Source organism: Mauremys reevesii, linkage group 3 (genome assembly GCF_016161935.1).
Source record: "Mauremys reevesii isolate NIE-2019 linkage group 3, ASM1616193v1, whole genome shotgun sequence".
NCBI classification, from domain to species: Eukaryota; Metazoa; Chordata; order Testudines; family Geoemydidae; genus Mauremys; species Mauremys reevesii.
In genome coordinates this window covers 151269053-151284552 of record NC_052625.1, presented here as the reverse complement: position 1 = coordinate 151284552, position 15500 = coordinate 151269053, and the positions used below count along the sequence as shown (strand labels likewise).

The following is a 15500-nucleotide window of genomic DNA, read 5'->3' as shown; positions in this document are numbered from 1 at the left end:
ACAAAACCGGCCCCAGAACTGACCCATGGGGCACTCCGCTTGATACCGACTGCCAACTAGACATCGAGCCGTTGCTCTCTACCTGTTGAGTCCAACAATCTAGCCAGCTTCTATCTATCTTATAGTGCATTCATCCAATCCATACTTTTTTAACATGCTGGCAAGAATACTGTGGGAGACTGTATCAAAAGCTTTGCTAAAGTCAAGGTATATCACACCCACCACTTTTCCCAAATCCACAGAGCCAGTTATCTCATTATAAAAGGCAATCAGGTTGGTCAGGCATGACTTGCCCTTAGTGAATCCATGTTGACTGTTCCTGATCACCTTCCTCCTCTCCAAGTGCTTCAAAATGGATTCCTTGAGTACCTGTTCCATGATTTTGCCGGGGACTGAAGTGAGGCTGACCGGTCTGTAGTTACCCACATTCTCTTTCTTCCCATTGTTTAAATATGAGCAATATATTTGCCTTTTTCCAATTGTCTGGGATCTCCCCTGATTGCCACGAATTTTCAAATATAATGACCAATGGCTCTGCAATCACATCAGCCAACTCCCTCAGTACTCTTCGATGCATTAGATCTGGACCCATGGACTTGTGCACGTCCAGCTTTTCTAAATAGTCCTTAACCTGCTCACCTCCTCCCCATACTGTGTTGCCCAGTGCAGCAGTCTGGGAGCTGACCTTGTCTGTGAAGACTGAGGCAAAAAAAAGCATTGAGTTCTTCAGGTTTTTCCACATCATCTGTCATTAGGTTGCCTCCCTAATCAGTAAGTATCCCAGAGTTTCCCTGACCTTCTTCTTGTTGCTAACATACCCATAGAAACCCTTCTTGTTACTCTTCACATCCCTTGCTAGCTGCAACTCCAGTTGTGCTTTGGCCTTCCTGATTACACCTCAGTATGCTCTACCAATCTTTTTATACTCCTCCCTAGTCATCTGTCCAAATTTCCACTTTTTGTAAGCTTCCTTTTTGAGTTTAGGCTCCCCGAAGATTTCACTGTTAAGCTGAGCTGGTCGCCTGCCATATTTGCTATTCTTTCTGCACATCAGGATGGTTTGTTCCTGCTCCCTCAATAAGGCTTCTTTAAAATACAGCCAGCTCTACTAGACTCCTTGCCCCCTCATATTAGCTTCCCAGGAGATCCTGCCCATCAGTTCCCTAAGGAAGTCAAAGTCTGCTTTTCTGAAGTCCAGGGTCCATATTTTGCTACTCTCCTTTCTTCTAGACTGTCCTATTTCTATTATTAGCATGCCTTACTAAGCTGGTCCTGAGCAGATGTCTAAGTATTCACACTTACTGAAATAAGTTTATCTTTTTTAATCCTCATAAATGTCTAAAATGAAGAACTAAGAATGTGTGTAACTAGCCCAGGACAAAAGAGGAAAGGAGCTTTAAGTCTTTCCCTAATAAGCCCAGGAAGTTCACAGCTATTCTCATCCAATAGCTAATTTGCAGCAACTCTCCTATTGGGCCAAAGAAGAAAAAATGTTTGAAAACCAAGCAGTGTGAGGTTAGAGCTAGGCAGGATAGAGATACTGGAGGAGATTTTTCTCTCGAGAAGTACATCTGCAGAATGAAATAGGGGGAACCAATTACCTAAAGGCATGCATGGGGGAGGAGAGAACCGTTCATGAGCAAGATAACTGGGTGCTGCATTTCAGGAAAACAGAAATAAAACATCCTTCAAAGGAAAATCACTCTCTTCCTTCCTACATGGGAAGATGGTCTTGCACCAAGCGGTGATGGCAAAGCTCCAGAGACATTCTTACTCATGCCATTCACCTCTGGCTAATCAAAGAGCAATGCTTATGAGAGCAGGACAGAGCTCCTATCCAGTTCCCCTTATCTAGAAGGAAAACAGTCATGATGCAGGGTCTTGACCATGGGGAAATTAACATAAGACATAATTAAAGGCTGCTCAGGAGTCTGGCAGAGACACACGGAGAAACCCAGGAGGAAGACAAGACGTTTCAGCCTCCCCACTATTCCTTATAGCTTTCTCTTTTAAGATGCATCCAATTTATCCAGTGAATCCTCTTCTCCAACTCTCCTGCAACTGTCTCCATGCTTTCTTCTGCCCACTGTACATGCACCATCCTTTCTGAACTGACACACCAAGACATTACCCTCATTCATCACCACACTCCTTCTCAACACCCACTTCTGCTGTGACACAAAAATTAGCCCATTCATAACAACTATGGAGAGGGGCAGCTGAGGATATTTTATATGCACAAAGAAGCAAAAACAAGCAACTAACATTACATTGGCCACAAAGCACCCTGACCACTCTGCCTGTATGCTGATTTCCTTTCATCTGCTTGCCATCTGTCTTTTGTCTTTCAGGGTATCTACTCTTTTAAACGGGACTGTGTTTTCCTTTATGTTTGTACAGCACAGTGCACATATATATACACACAACATAGTACCAGAATAATTGGCAGAAATCCTATACAGTAGAAAAAGGTAGAGGAGATTTTAAGAATTCAGGTTTGTTGGTTTGTTTGTTTAATTTCTGCAAAAAGCATGTAATGGAAATTACTCACCTGAATTCCAGCAGGGTTGATTAAGTCAAAGGCTCCAACAGTATTAAAAACAAATTTCACTACTTTGTTGAAATTATCATCACCAATACTCCAGGAAGCATCAGTCAGGAACACAATGTCTGCTTTGGCACCTTTACATACTGAAAGACAAACAGCTCAATGAACTCTTAAAAACCCACCTCATTTAGGACTGTGGTCTAAACAGCACTGTTTTGATAATTTTAAAGCAAGAAAGATGAGCAAACATTCAGCAAACTTCAGTCATATTCTCAACCTGCAGACTACTTTTAAATATTAAAGTAGTGTTTCTCTTGCATGTATCTCTTGCATTTCCTGGGTGTTGCAGATTTTCACACTATGCATTCAAGGACATCCCAGGTCAAATCTTGGCATATATGTGCAAAAAGTTCATATGAAACAAAACCCTGAAGACTGCAACTTAACACTAGTTTTCTTGGCAATGGACACCAAAAATAGGTTCATATGCTAAAGGCAAAGCTCACAAATCCACAGTGCATACTGAGAGTCATGACCATTCCCCAAAATCTATGCACAATGCTACCATGACCCACTGGCTATCTGAGCCCAATGCAACACCCTGGCAAATAGCAAGTATCAAGGGAATAAGGCCCAGGCATCATTCCCCTGTCTACACAAGGCAGGTAATGGTGTCTGAGCTGCCGCAAAGGGACAAAGTGGGTCAGAGGATCATTAGGCCCATATATTTTTGAAGTTACTTCAATTTAGGAAAAATATAATTCAATCTAACCTTTGAGAGTGTGGACGTACAGCAAATAAGACAAAATATACCACGAATCTACAATGCACACTTACCATCCCGAGCTGGTGGGATTGTGGGAGGTGGAGGAGGAGGAGGCGGTTGAGTTGGTGCTTCGGTAGGTTTGATGACTGAAGTAAAACAATTAAAAACTTTTATTTAACGTAACATTTTACTCAAGAAAAGACTCCACCCATGTGAATTATCCTGTGTCTGAGCGAAGAAAGAACTATCAATGCTTTTATTAGTGACCAAGGCAAGTAATTCCTAATCAGCAAAGAAAAATCTGCTGTAACAAAAGCAAGTCCTTAATTATGACAAAGGGTCAGATTCTGCCACTCTTACACAAACTGAAAAATCTCTCACTCCGTGGTTACTGCCCAATGGGATTAACCTGAGCAAGGTAATACTCCATTTGAATTTCCCCCAAATAGTTGCTATTGTCTGTTCCCCAGTTCAGGATGTTTCCCACTGACTTACACTTGGAGACACAGCAAAATAGACCCCTCAGTTGTGGTACTGTATGTCTTGTACAAACAAGACAATTGTAAGATCTGTAGTCTGGACTATTTCCATCCCATTCTGTTCACACACTTATTGTTCATATTGCCCCTGACTTACATGTGCGCTCTTTCAGAGAGATGGGCGGTCCCTCAAGGTTCGGGGTCTGAACAAAGACAGTAGCATTGTATTCGGTGTCTGGTGAAAGGCCAGTGAAACAGTGGCTGGTTTCTGTCCCACGTACTGTAATTTCTTGTCCTCGGGATCCTGTGAAAACAAACCCAAAGGAAGGAAAATGTAGGGTCCAGTACTTCCCTTTCCATAGGTGTGCAGAAAAAAACAAGAGCGAGTGCATGTAGGGAGGGTGCTGAAATGGGATGAGTGGCACCTCTGCTGCTTGCTCTTCCCAGCCCAGGAAAGCCTCTGTGCAGCAACACTGTGTGGTGGGCACTCTGCACACTGGAGAGCTGTGAAGGGGAAGAGGCAGAGAGCAGCTGCTCTCCATAGTATGCGCTCATAACCCCTGGTGAGCAGCAGATTTCCATTGGGAAATCCTAGTGGGAGTTAACCTGGATAGAAGCAGCATTAATTTCCAATCTGCATCCTCTTAGAAAGGCAGGCTGCGTGCAGGCCTGGGGAGTTTTACCAACACAGCTTGGCTCCTGGGGGAGGCACTGGAGTTGTAATTATCGCAAACTCAGGGCCCTCAGCCTGTCACATTACAATCCTTAGTTAGTCATGGCATAAAACCGACACGTACATCTGCCCTCAGAACACACAAGGAATCAAAGGAATTTACCATCAGCTGGGTTTAGCTTTAATCTGTAGGAAGATGCTGACCGGTGAGGTGACCATCGGATACAGAAGGTATCCCATCCCACCTTGTAACTTGTTAGATCAGTGACATTCAAGTACACTGCAAAAAGGGAAAGTGTTCAATTTATTATCTGGGAAACATAATACATTAGATATCAAATTAACCAGATCAGAAAGAACAATGGCATCAGTAGTGCTGGCCCATATATCACTATGGCAGTAAATTTTGCCCGCATGTGGTTTTATTTTTAAAATGTCCACAGAAGAAAAAAATAGTTCTAGTCAATTCATCTCTGTTCTTTCTCTTTAGTCCCAAAGATCTGACCTCTGTTATTTACAAAAGCCCAAATTCTGCTACCCTTTATTATGCTAAGTACTATCTGATTCTATGGGCTGTCCCACTAAAATCAATAGAACCACTTATAAAGATATTTAGCATGAGGAAAGTGCATCTGATTCAGGCCCCTTTGTATTTTATTTTATTTTATTTTATTTTATATACTGGCAGTGCCAAGAGCTTTTAATAAGACCATTTAACAAAATCAGGATTTTACAACTCATCCTTTTTAGCTGAAATCTCAAATGGCTCATTAACTGAGTTCAGCAACAAACCCAATCCTCTGCTGAGCGGGTTCAGCTTTGATGGAATGTGTAGTCAGTCACTATTACCATGAGATGCACTCAGAAGCAGTGAGGGGCCTTAATCTGCATGGTGCTGACTGCACCCTGCGATCTACTCAGCACATTCTAGCCAATAGATGCAGCAGGTGTTGAGCACCTTGCAGGCTCAAACCCAGCTACAGCCAAACAAATTTTAAGAAATGGAACTAGAGGGTTGCCTATTGCAAGCCAATGGTAAAAGCAATGTTTAAATAATGTGGGTTTCTAAGCTTCATTTTATTTATGGGCCTGATTCTCACAGGTCTGAGCATCCATAATTGTGGAGTATGCAGACCATAAGGATCAAGGCCCTAAATATGGATATTTCAGTCAACATGAGATCACTTCAACAATTATATCCTATGTGACTACAATAAAAGTGGTTTGGACTTACATGTAGTGCCTTGATCAATCAGGGGTGCGCTGAGTCCAGAATCGTATTGGGCATAAACGTTCACATCATAGATAGTACTAGGAGACAGGTTGTGCAATGTGTATGAAGTCACTTCCCCAACAAACACCTCCATTGGCGGCTCAGCAGAACCTTGAGTTAAAGGGAATCACAGAAAAAGACACACAATTCTATGAGCATTCTGCTATGGCACTATCAGTAGTCTTTTATATAATCCACACCCCTGAGTGGCACAGTTATATCAACCTAGCCCCCAGTGTACACAGCACTAGGTTTAGAAGCTGGGCTTCTCCAATCAATATAGCTACCACCTCTCACACAGGTGGATTAACTATGCCAATGGGAGAAGCTCTCCTATCGGCATAGTAGTGTCTTCAATGAAGTGCTACACTGGCGCAGCTGCACTGATGCAGCATTTTATATGTAGACCTGCCCCAAAACTTGGTCCTTGTTTTTAAAAAACATACTTGTTATTTATTAAACTTATTACTTTAGTAAACATTTGCATTGCTAATAAAATAAATGTAGCTTTACTAGTGCAGTATTTGTATTTAATTTAATTTCCAGAGAAGCATGCAAATGTGGATTCATTCTCATGTCAAATAAAAGCATTGAAGGACTGTCATTCATTCAAACTCGGGGCCTGATTCTATTATTATTCTGTAAATCAGGAGCATCTCCATGAAAGATACAAAAACTGGTGTGAGAAGAGAACAGGCCTGGGACAGGAGATACATGTTGTATTAAATATCAAATATGTAATTAAATCAAATGTGCTGTAATGTATGTGACAATTTATCTGGTGTTCTAATGGTCTTGCTTTTGAAACACTGAAATTAACAGGAAAACTTCTTACTCCTTTAAAGTTAATAAACCCACAAATTAAAATAAATAAAGAAAACACCTTTAAAGCAAAGGGCTCAGTTTTCATGAGGATACACAGGATATTTCCACCCAGATCTCTTAACTCATTTCTCATTGTTTTCAAAGTGTTCTGTTCAAAGGAGACAGGTTTTCTTACCTACAGGTTTATATGCAAGTTTGTACCCAAGAACAGGAGATGGTGCGGGATCCCAGGAAACTCTGAATCGTGTATACCACTCATCAGAAATATGTATGTTTTGAGGAGGAAGCAACCCAACTGAAAAGAAAGAATAACCATTAGAATTGTTATTAGTAGCAACTGCCTTTTAAAGCTGTATAACAGGTAAACTGTAAACTCCCTGATGAAGAAATTATGTCTTTGGATATGTTTGCATTGTGCCTAGAACACCAGGGCCCCAACAGAGATGGGGGCCTCTGGCACTACTGGAGCAGAACTATTAATTAATAAGGAGGAGAAATGAGAATACAGTACTTAATGCTAAAGTTAAGTTACCAGTTCGTCCATTTCCTGTCAGCTGCCCACCGTCTCCATCATCATACACAGCCACAACAGTAATTTTATATGGCGTGTCTGAATGTAGTGGCTGTAATATCACATTATTTCTTCTTCCGGGTACTGTTGTCTAGAAATCACGAGAGAAATACAGATGAATATGTTGTAATATTTTACCTGACCTATAATTGTAATGAACTGTAAATGAGCAATCTTTGTGGAATTTGTGGATTTATTTCACTGCAGATACCCAGCTGTGGTTTTTTAATCCAGCTATAGAGAAATCCATTTTATTGAAATGAAGACTCCACTGCTTTACCATTTCAGAACAATTTCAGCCTGCCTAAAATTAACAGCATGGCCTGTTTAAATTATTTTTAAGTATAACTTTGTAACTTTTGTCAAAAAACTGGACTCCTCGTCTCCTTCCCTTTATAATATTGTAGCTATCCACACACCAGAGTGATATTCCACAGCTCCCTGTGGCTTCTCCAGACCTCGTTCAAGAATTAAACATCTACACACACACAAAAGGGTTGTTTCCTCCTCACATACACTCACACGGAGAGAGGACACGTTATTGTTGTGGGGTTTTGGAGAGAGAATAAACAAGAGAAGACAAAGCTATTGAAGGGAGGAGGGTGTTGGTGTGTTTCCGTTGTGAGAGTGTAGAGTAGAGAAAAGGCAGAGTACCCACAAACACCATGGTCACATTCTCCAGGGCACAAGGCCAGAACAGCGAGTAAAGAGAGATGGGAAGGACATACACAGAAGGGAAAAGTAAGTGTGAACTGGGCCTGGAAACTCTCCCAAATCCATAGATAAGATGAGGCTGGTTGGGGGAGGAGAAGCTATGGAATGACAGTGGGTGGGGCTATGATAAAGGGTGTGCAGAGGGGAATGAGATAAAGACATGACAGTTTTCTACCTATCACAAATTAGCTATATTAATTCATGGTGTATCTCCACTGAGCCATTGCAGTTAAACCAGATATGAATTTCAAGATATATGTCAGCCTCCAGAATATAAAGTCAGAGCCATCCAAGGCATAGAAAAGGTGAAACCTCCACAAATATTCCTTCACATTAACATTCAAATTTTGAAAGTAACAAATACTAGTTATTATTTTAATACATTTATCTGACTAATCAACCTTTCCTATAAAACAGCTGGATTTTTTCCTTTAAAAAACCTAATTTCTGCCATCTGCTCCCACAGCCGTTTCATTGTCCAAAAACTCTTCATGAGAAGTAAGCACTCTTTCCAGTATCTGGCTTAAACCTTAACAGTCTGCAGCTTCTCTTCATGACCACATATTTTCCACATTCTTTGTACAGTAGTTGGACCAAACAATGTCCTGGATCCTTCTACATCCCCTTTAAAAACTGAAAAGCCATACTAAGATTCCCTCTCAGTCTCCTTTTTTTCTCCATACTAAGCACATTTAACCTTTCCTTTTCAGACAGAACCAGCCACACTATTACTCAATCCCATTACCCTCCTCCACTCTCTACCTAGAAGCTGGAAATCCTTCTTGTCAACCAAAACTGTACACAATATTTCACATTGCCATATCAGTGTTTTATGAATGTCAACAATAATTATTTTGATGTGCAAAATTTTGCCTAAGTTATGTAATCTGGTACCCCCACTTGCTTCCTGCTGCAGCCATGCATCACAGTCTCTCCTTTTATAGAGACACTGTGGTGCATCATGGGAGTGCCATGGCCTCAACACATCATGGGAGATGTAGTCCAAATGGCGGCTGGTCCCAAAGAGGAGAATGAGAGCATAAGGCACAGGAACAACAAGTCCCATGAGACACTGCTGTGGTATTTTCTCATCAAAATTTTGAGGTTTTGGACAAAATGTTTTCTGTTTGGGGCTGAAAACCAGCATGATTTTGGTTTTCAGTGTGTAGTTTTTTTAAGGAAAGTGAATTTTTTTTTGCAGAAAGCAGACATGTTTTGAGAAAAAAACTGTTTAGTTGAAAATACAATTTCCCATCAAAAACTAATTCTGAATGGCTAATTTTCAACCAGCCCTATTCAGCAATAATAAATAAATAATAGCAGGCAGTTATATAGTGCTCCATAGGCCAAATCTTTGTGCCATGGAACTTGATGTGAAACAGCAGAAAGTTAAGGCACAAACTGTTACAATTCAGACAAAACCACAAAAGTACTATAAAATTTGAATTCAAGTTAATCCAGCTTTCTTAACGCAGCTCATTCTACCTACTGATTGCCGCATATACTGTATGGTGCTGTGTTTACCGGGAGTCTTAGCATGGTAATACATATTATGTGAAGCAACACGTGGCTATTTACCTGAGCACAATGGCTTGAACTAAGCATACTGTGACAAGTTCAGCTCAGAATCTTCTCCTTGATCTCAACTTTAACACTATAATATGCATTGCTTTCAAGGCCTTGGTGTCTTTCTGTATTTTATGTATGCAACTACTCTGTGGAACTGACTGTTTCACTCAAGAGACTAAGACTTAGCTGCTTAAGTGCCCACTTAACATTGCCCTATATAATAATGCCCAAACAATTCATCCCTTAAGCAACCAAAATGTACAATATCCAAATATCAGACATTTTTGTTTTTCTCTAATATCAACAGAGGATATTTAAATGCTTATTAATGAATGATTATGTGTGTATATATATTATATATATATGAATTATATATATAGGTACTTACATATTCATCTATGGGGTCTCCAACGGTGGGTGAATAAATGATTCTGTATTGCTGAACTGGCCCGTCAGCATGGTCCCATTGTACAGACAGGCTGTTTGTTGTTGGATCAAACACCTTCAAGTTCCTTGGCCCACTACGAGGTACTAAAAGGGGAATATGTATAAGGACCAATGAACTGCAGTGAAGACACAAGTCCTTTCACATTATGATACCCTGGGATATAGAACTGTCATTGTCAGCGGGTCAGATGTTGCCCTGGAGTGCACATCAAGGACTTCCACTGACCCCTGCATGTACATGTACATTAGGTAATAACAAATAGGTTTTGCTGTTTCAGGTAATGGGGGGGCAGATTTTTGTGGGCTCCCTACAATGGGTTGTACCATGGCTGGCCCTAGACCAAATGGGGCCACAGGCAATGAGCGTTTTCAGCAGCCCCCCTCCCTCCATTTGTTAACATTTTGAATACCTTATTTTTTATTGCATTTGTAGCCCATTTCACGATTTTGATGCACAGTTTGCATGCATGATTTATCCCTGTCATATAAGACAATAAATTTGCACACTAGGATCTGTAAATCTGTATTTATATCTTACTGTTTGACTGGTGACATCCCAACCATAATATACCTGCAAGGGCATGGCTAACAACATTCTAGGAGGTTTGAGGAAAATGTAGTTCTCAGAAAGTCTGGAAGATTCCATGAGATTCTACAAAGGTCTGGAAAATTCTAGGAGGTTAGTGAAAAATGAATCTACGTATGGAATATCTGAAAAATGTTACTTCAAACATGTTCCCTTTTGTCGCTAACAACAAAAACAACACCCCAAGCCTGGGTCACCTGCCCCTAAATCTGGCCCTGCGTTGTACTCATGTGATTATTATGGCAGACAAAACCCAGAATTCAAGCTCAAATTTATGCCTCTGTTTTGGCAGCAAACTGACCATTTTAATGTGCTCTTTGTTTTGGAGAGAGAGACAGTTAGGATTGTAACTGTAATTGAATATTACAGGCCAAAGGACTTTTTTATTGCTAAAGACCTTGGTTCAATTTAAGCTTACATCACAAGTGTCAGCCTAGTCTGGTCCCTAGTAAGAATTTATCTGCATTACAACCAGCAGATTATCTGACCTAATTGGCAGCTGTTGTTCCAGGGAGGACTAAAATCGAAAAAGCCATTACTCAGGTGAACTGGCAGAACTACACGGGGAAATGTACATGACATTTGTTTGTAGGCAATCCCTCACTCATATACAGGGCCGGCTCCAGGCACCAGCATTCCAAGCAGGTGCTTGGAGCGGCAATCTGCAAGGGGCGGCAGTCTGTGTGTTTTTGCCTCCAAGCAGCGCACTGAATTGCCGCTGTGGATGGCGGGGGCAGTCCGTGTGCCGTTAGGATGGTTCGCGCGTTTCCGCAGCAGCGGCAATTCGGCGGCAGCTTCTTTGTTCAGCTGTCCGTGGTGGCGCAGCTTCTGTCTTCCGGCTGAAGACAGAAGCTGCCACCGAATTGCTGCTGACGCGGAAACGTGTGAGCCGCCCTAATGGCACATGGACTGCCCCGCTGTCCATGGCGGCAATTCGGCGTGCTGCTTGGGGAGGCGAAAACAGTAGAGCCGGCCCTGCTCATATAAGCAGCAAATAGAGACACAAAGATAGCAGTAAATAAACATAATTTTGCCTCTTACTTGTTCTCCCCTGCGCAGAGCTTTGATTTCCCTCTCCATCGGCATACAGAGCCACAACATTCACAGAGTAAGGAGTGTCAGGGGTCAGGCGCTCCAGCACAACATCACGAGTGTTCGCTGGAACCACAATCTAGGAGGGAAAAGAGAGTGAAGTTTTATCTGACAGGTCCATACAACATCCTAATACGGATAATGCCTTGTAAAATTATTATTATCCAAATTAATTATCAGTCATTTATATTGAAAGGAGGAAATTTAGGAGCTTGATCCTGTTATGTATTTTCCAACTACAATAAGGCAAGTTTATAGGAACCAGTCAGTACTGCTTGCCTAACACAAAACTCAACAGCAGGAGATGCAATTATGTGGCAGTAGAATACAGGAGTTTTCATTGTGCAAAATGAATTTTTTTCTAAAATGCTGATAGTTTAAAACCATAATTATTGTACGTTATTTGAACATGAATGTTCATGAAAAAGCTGTGACTGGTAAAGATAGACATATGCAGAAATCCAGAGCAAAATATTGCTCCATTGTGGTTTACTGACATATGCTAAGGATACATTTTCAAAAGGGCCTCTATTAGGTCTCACATGTGTGCGCAGTTATAAACACCCACACTTGACAGATGCAAACAATACATTACAAATTCTAACAGATTCACACAGACGTTGGACTGCTCATAGTGCACATATTTGTAGAGTGTGGGTGATTGTCTGTACATACAAGGGCCCAGGTACCCTTAAAACTTCTTATCCAAATCAAAGCATATATAAAGTCCTAACTTTACATCCCAAGAGAGACCTGAAGCCATTCCCACATACACATCAGTAGTCTTTGCTTTGTATTTCTTATGTTTAAAAATCAATATTCCAATTTAATTCCCTTTTGTTGGCAATATAATAAAGGATTCTCAATAGCAAATTTAAAATGGGTGGGGCTTTTATTCTTTTACTCCACTGAATGGTGCAATTACATACAGTACATTAAATTCATATGGAAATGGGGTTTTCAGCAGAGATGCTGCATGCAGATGGTTACAATCAATGGTGTAATGAGGGGGGAACAGGGACACTGGGCACCCCCAGCCCTAGGGGAAAGTGAAGTAGAGGGCACCAGGAATCTCCAGGAGGTGGGAGGATTGAATCCAGGCTTTTGGTGTTTCTTGGAGAAGTAGAGATGCAGCAGAAGATGGGTTCTAGTGGTCCCAGATCTGCCTGGCCTCTGGTGGGGATGATGCTCTTCAGCCTGACCACCCCTCTGGGTAATAGCTCAGGGCTGAGTGAGGGGAGAGGAGACCATGGGGCTGGAGGCAGGGGGAAAGCTTGGAGCTGGTTCCATGGGGGAAGAGCATGGGGCTAGATAGGGTACACCTGGAGGGGAGTGTGTGTAAAATAGGGTTCCAGGTGGGGAGCATGGATCTGGGTGCAGCAACAGCGAATGAGAGCTCAGGGCTGGGGGCAGGAGCAGCAGAGGTGGGGATACTGTGTGGGGTTGGTTGCAGGGGAAGAGTGTGGGGGAAAGAGTATGGTGCAGCACATGGAAGGGAGTGCTCTGGGCCTTCTGCTTAGGAGAATTCTGCTCGTGCCCCTGGTTACAACTGTTTTGTTACTATGAGCCAGAGTTCATTGGAGGTAACGTCCTCAGCACTTCTTTGAGGAATACTCAGGAGGCTGAATAACTTACAGACTCTGATGGCCTTGGGCCAACCAGTGGAGCGTAGACAACTCTATACTGTTGTACTGGACCCGGTGCAGGTTCCCATCGGACATTCAAGGTGTTTGGTGTAGGGTTGTAAACTTGTATGTTTCTTGCTGCTCCTCTCACCACTAAGCCAAGGATAATTTAAATAAGTGTTAAAGAGATGAGTACACAAGAATAACTCTGTTCTGTCCAGACTCACACAGTAGCACAAAAAAGGTGCTAAGATAACAGTTCATCTATCTAAGGTACTTATATGTCCTTCACTGCCACAGTATCTGAGCATCTCACAGTCTTTAACGCATTTATCCTCACAAACACCCATATCAGGTAGGCAAGCGCTATTGTCTCAATTTGTATAGACAGAAAGCTGAGGTACAGGTAGACTAGTGAATTACCCCAGGGCATACAGAAAGTCAGTGCTAAAGCAGGGAATTGAACTCATGTGTCCCAAGTCACAGGCTAACATCCTAATCATTGGAACCCGCTTCCTGTTAGCAAAAGCAGACTGAAAGCCTTCCTTACAGAGAGCAATGAAGACTGAGTACATTGTGAAAGTGAATCATGATACACTCATATCATATTCAGTGATACATGAGAACATAATTCTTGTGTACCTGCCCCACAACTAACTCAGGATTAGGAAATTTGCAGAGAAAATGTAAAGAAAATTAGGACTATACTATCTATAATTTTGAATTATTTATATATAAATCCAAAGATGTTATGAATAAGACCACTTCACTTACAAGTTCTTCCAGTGTCGGATACACGTCCACCATCCCCTTCTGGGTAAGTTGGAACCACAGTTATTTTGTAAGGTGTGTCAGGCTGGAGAGATCTCAGGATGATATAATTTGTGTTCCCTGGTACTGTTGTCTGTTGGTTTAAAAAAAAGTGCTGTGGTATTTAAATAAAGGATGAAACAACTGAGCATTTCAAGTACAACTGTCACTGCAGATGTCAGTTTAAACCAGGGGTAAGCAACCTATGGCACGCGTGCCAAAGGCGTCACGCGAGCTGATTTTCAGTGGCACTCACACTGCCCAGGTCCTGGCCACCAGTCCGGGGAGCTCTGCATTTTAATTTTAAATGAAGCTTCTTAAACATTTTAAAAACCTTAGTTTAGTTATATATTATAGACTCATAGAAAGAGACCTTCTAAAAACGTTAAAATGTATTACTGGCACGCAAAACCTTAACTTAGAGTGAATAACTGAAGACTCGGCACACCACTTCTGAAAGGTTGCCGACCCCTGGTTTAAACTATTTTACATTTTCTTAATGATCCCAAAAAGGAGTCTACAAATGAAGTCAGTGGGGCTACTCTGATTTATACCAGCTCAAGATATTTGGCCTAGTAATTACTACAAATTATATTCAAAAGCACATTTTCTTTTTACTTAAAGTGATAGCTACAGCTACATCCGTGCAACTTAACATAACAGGCTGCAACCGCATGTTGGTTTAGAAGCCTGCTTCTGATGTCAAGGACAACTGTGCGCTTCCTAGGGTCATCTGTTAGGTGAGAAGTGACAATATCTTTTCCAAAACTGGAACATGGGTGAAACTTGAAACTGAAACTCAGCCAAAGAAAGAAACATTTGGCTGGTTAATGTAAAGATAAATATCCATATCCCATCCAATTTACACACGAATTATGACTGATGGCTGGAAATACAAGACATCAGCTGAAGAAATTTTTTTCTCCTTATTAAAAGCTATTTTTATGGATAGTGGAACTATGAAGCAAAATAGCAGTTTTCTGGGTAGAGGAGAGTATCTTAGACAAAACCAATGCAAAGGACTAATAGTGCTTTGACAGTTTAAAAGTAAAATAGTTAAAGGGAAAGTTATTATTTAATTTAACTTTTAATTTAATTTTTATTACTCCTTCATAATTATTTTCATTCTATTTATTCTATTCTACATAGGTTTTTATACTTTCCTCATCATTGTACTATCCGAGCTCCTTCCACCAGTTCATTGAGTAACGTAGCTAACATCTGTCATGTCTATCTTGTTCTCTCGCTCATTCTCTCTGCAGGCAGGGAAATATGAGTGCAGTGGAGTGTTTTGTTGTGGTAGGGGTTTTGTGTTGTTGATTGTTCATTATTGTTAAGTGTGCACCCGCTGCTGTGTGTGTTTATGTTAGAGGAAGCAGGTCAAAGAAGTGTGCCTTGTACTTAGGAGTGGAAGGAGGTGAGATTTGTGATAGTCCTTAGTTCCTGAAGGAGTTTGTTCCACAGGTTGGAACTGGGCCTGATAAAATTCTGTCTCTGTACTTAAGCTTTATATTCCCTTCCA

The 15500-nt window shown here is 41.3% G+C and overlaps 1 protein-coding gene across 1 annotated transcript in view; it reads right to left on the bottom strand.

The window, feature by feature from the left end:
• Window positions 1-15500, bottom strand: part of COL12A1 (collagen type XII alpha 1 chain) — a 135616-nt gene that overhangs the window by 42712 nt on the left and 77404 nt on the right. The window contains 11 exon segments of the mRNA XM_039529916.1: window positions 2552-2691; window positions 3386-3460; window positions 3951-4097; window positions 4630-4746; window positions 5701-5850; window positions 6740-6859; window positions 7097-7226; window positions 9807-9949; window positions 11493-11622; window positions 13179-13321; window positions 13943-14072. Coding sequence (XP_039385850.1) covers window positions 2552-2691; window positions 3386-3460; window positions 3951-4097; window positions 4630-4746; window positions 5701-5850; window positions 6740-6859; window positions 7097-7226; window positions 9807-9949; window positions 11493-11622; window positions 13179-13321; window positions 13943-14072 — 1425 coding nt within the window.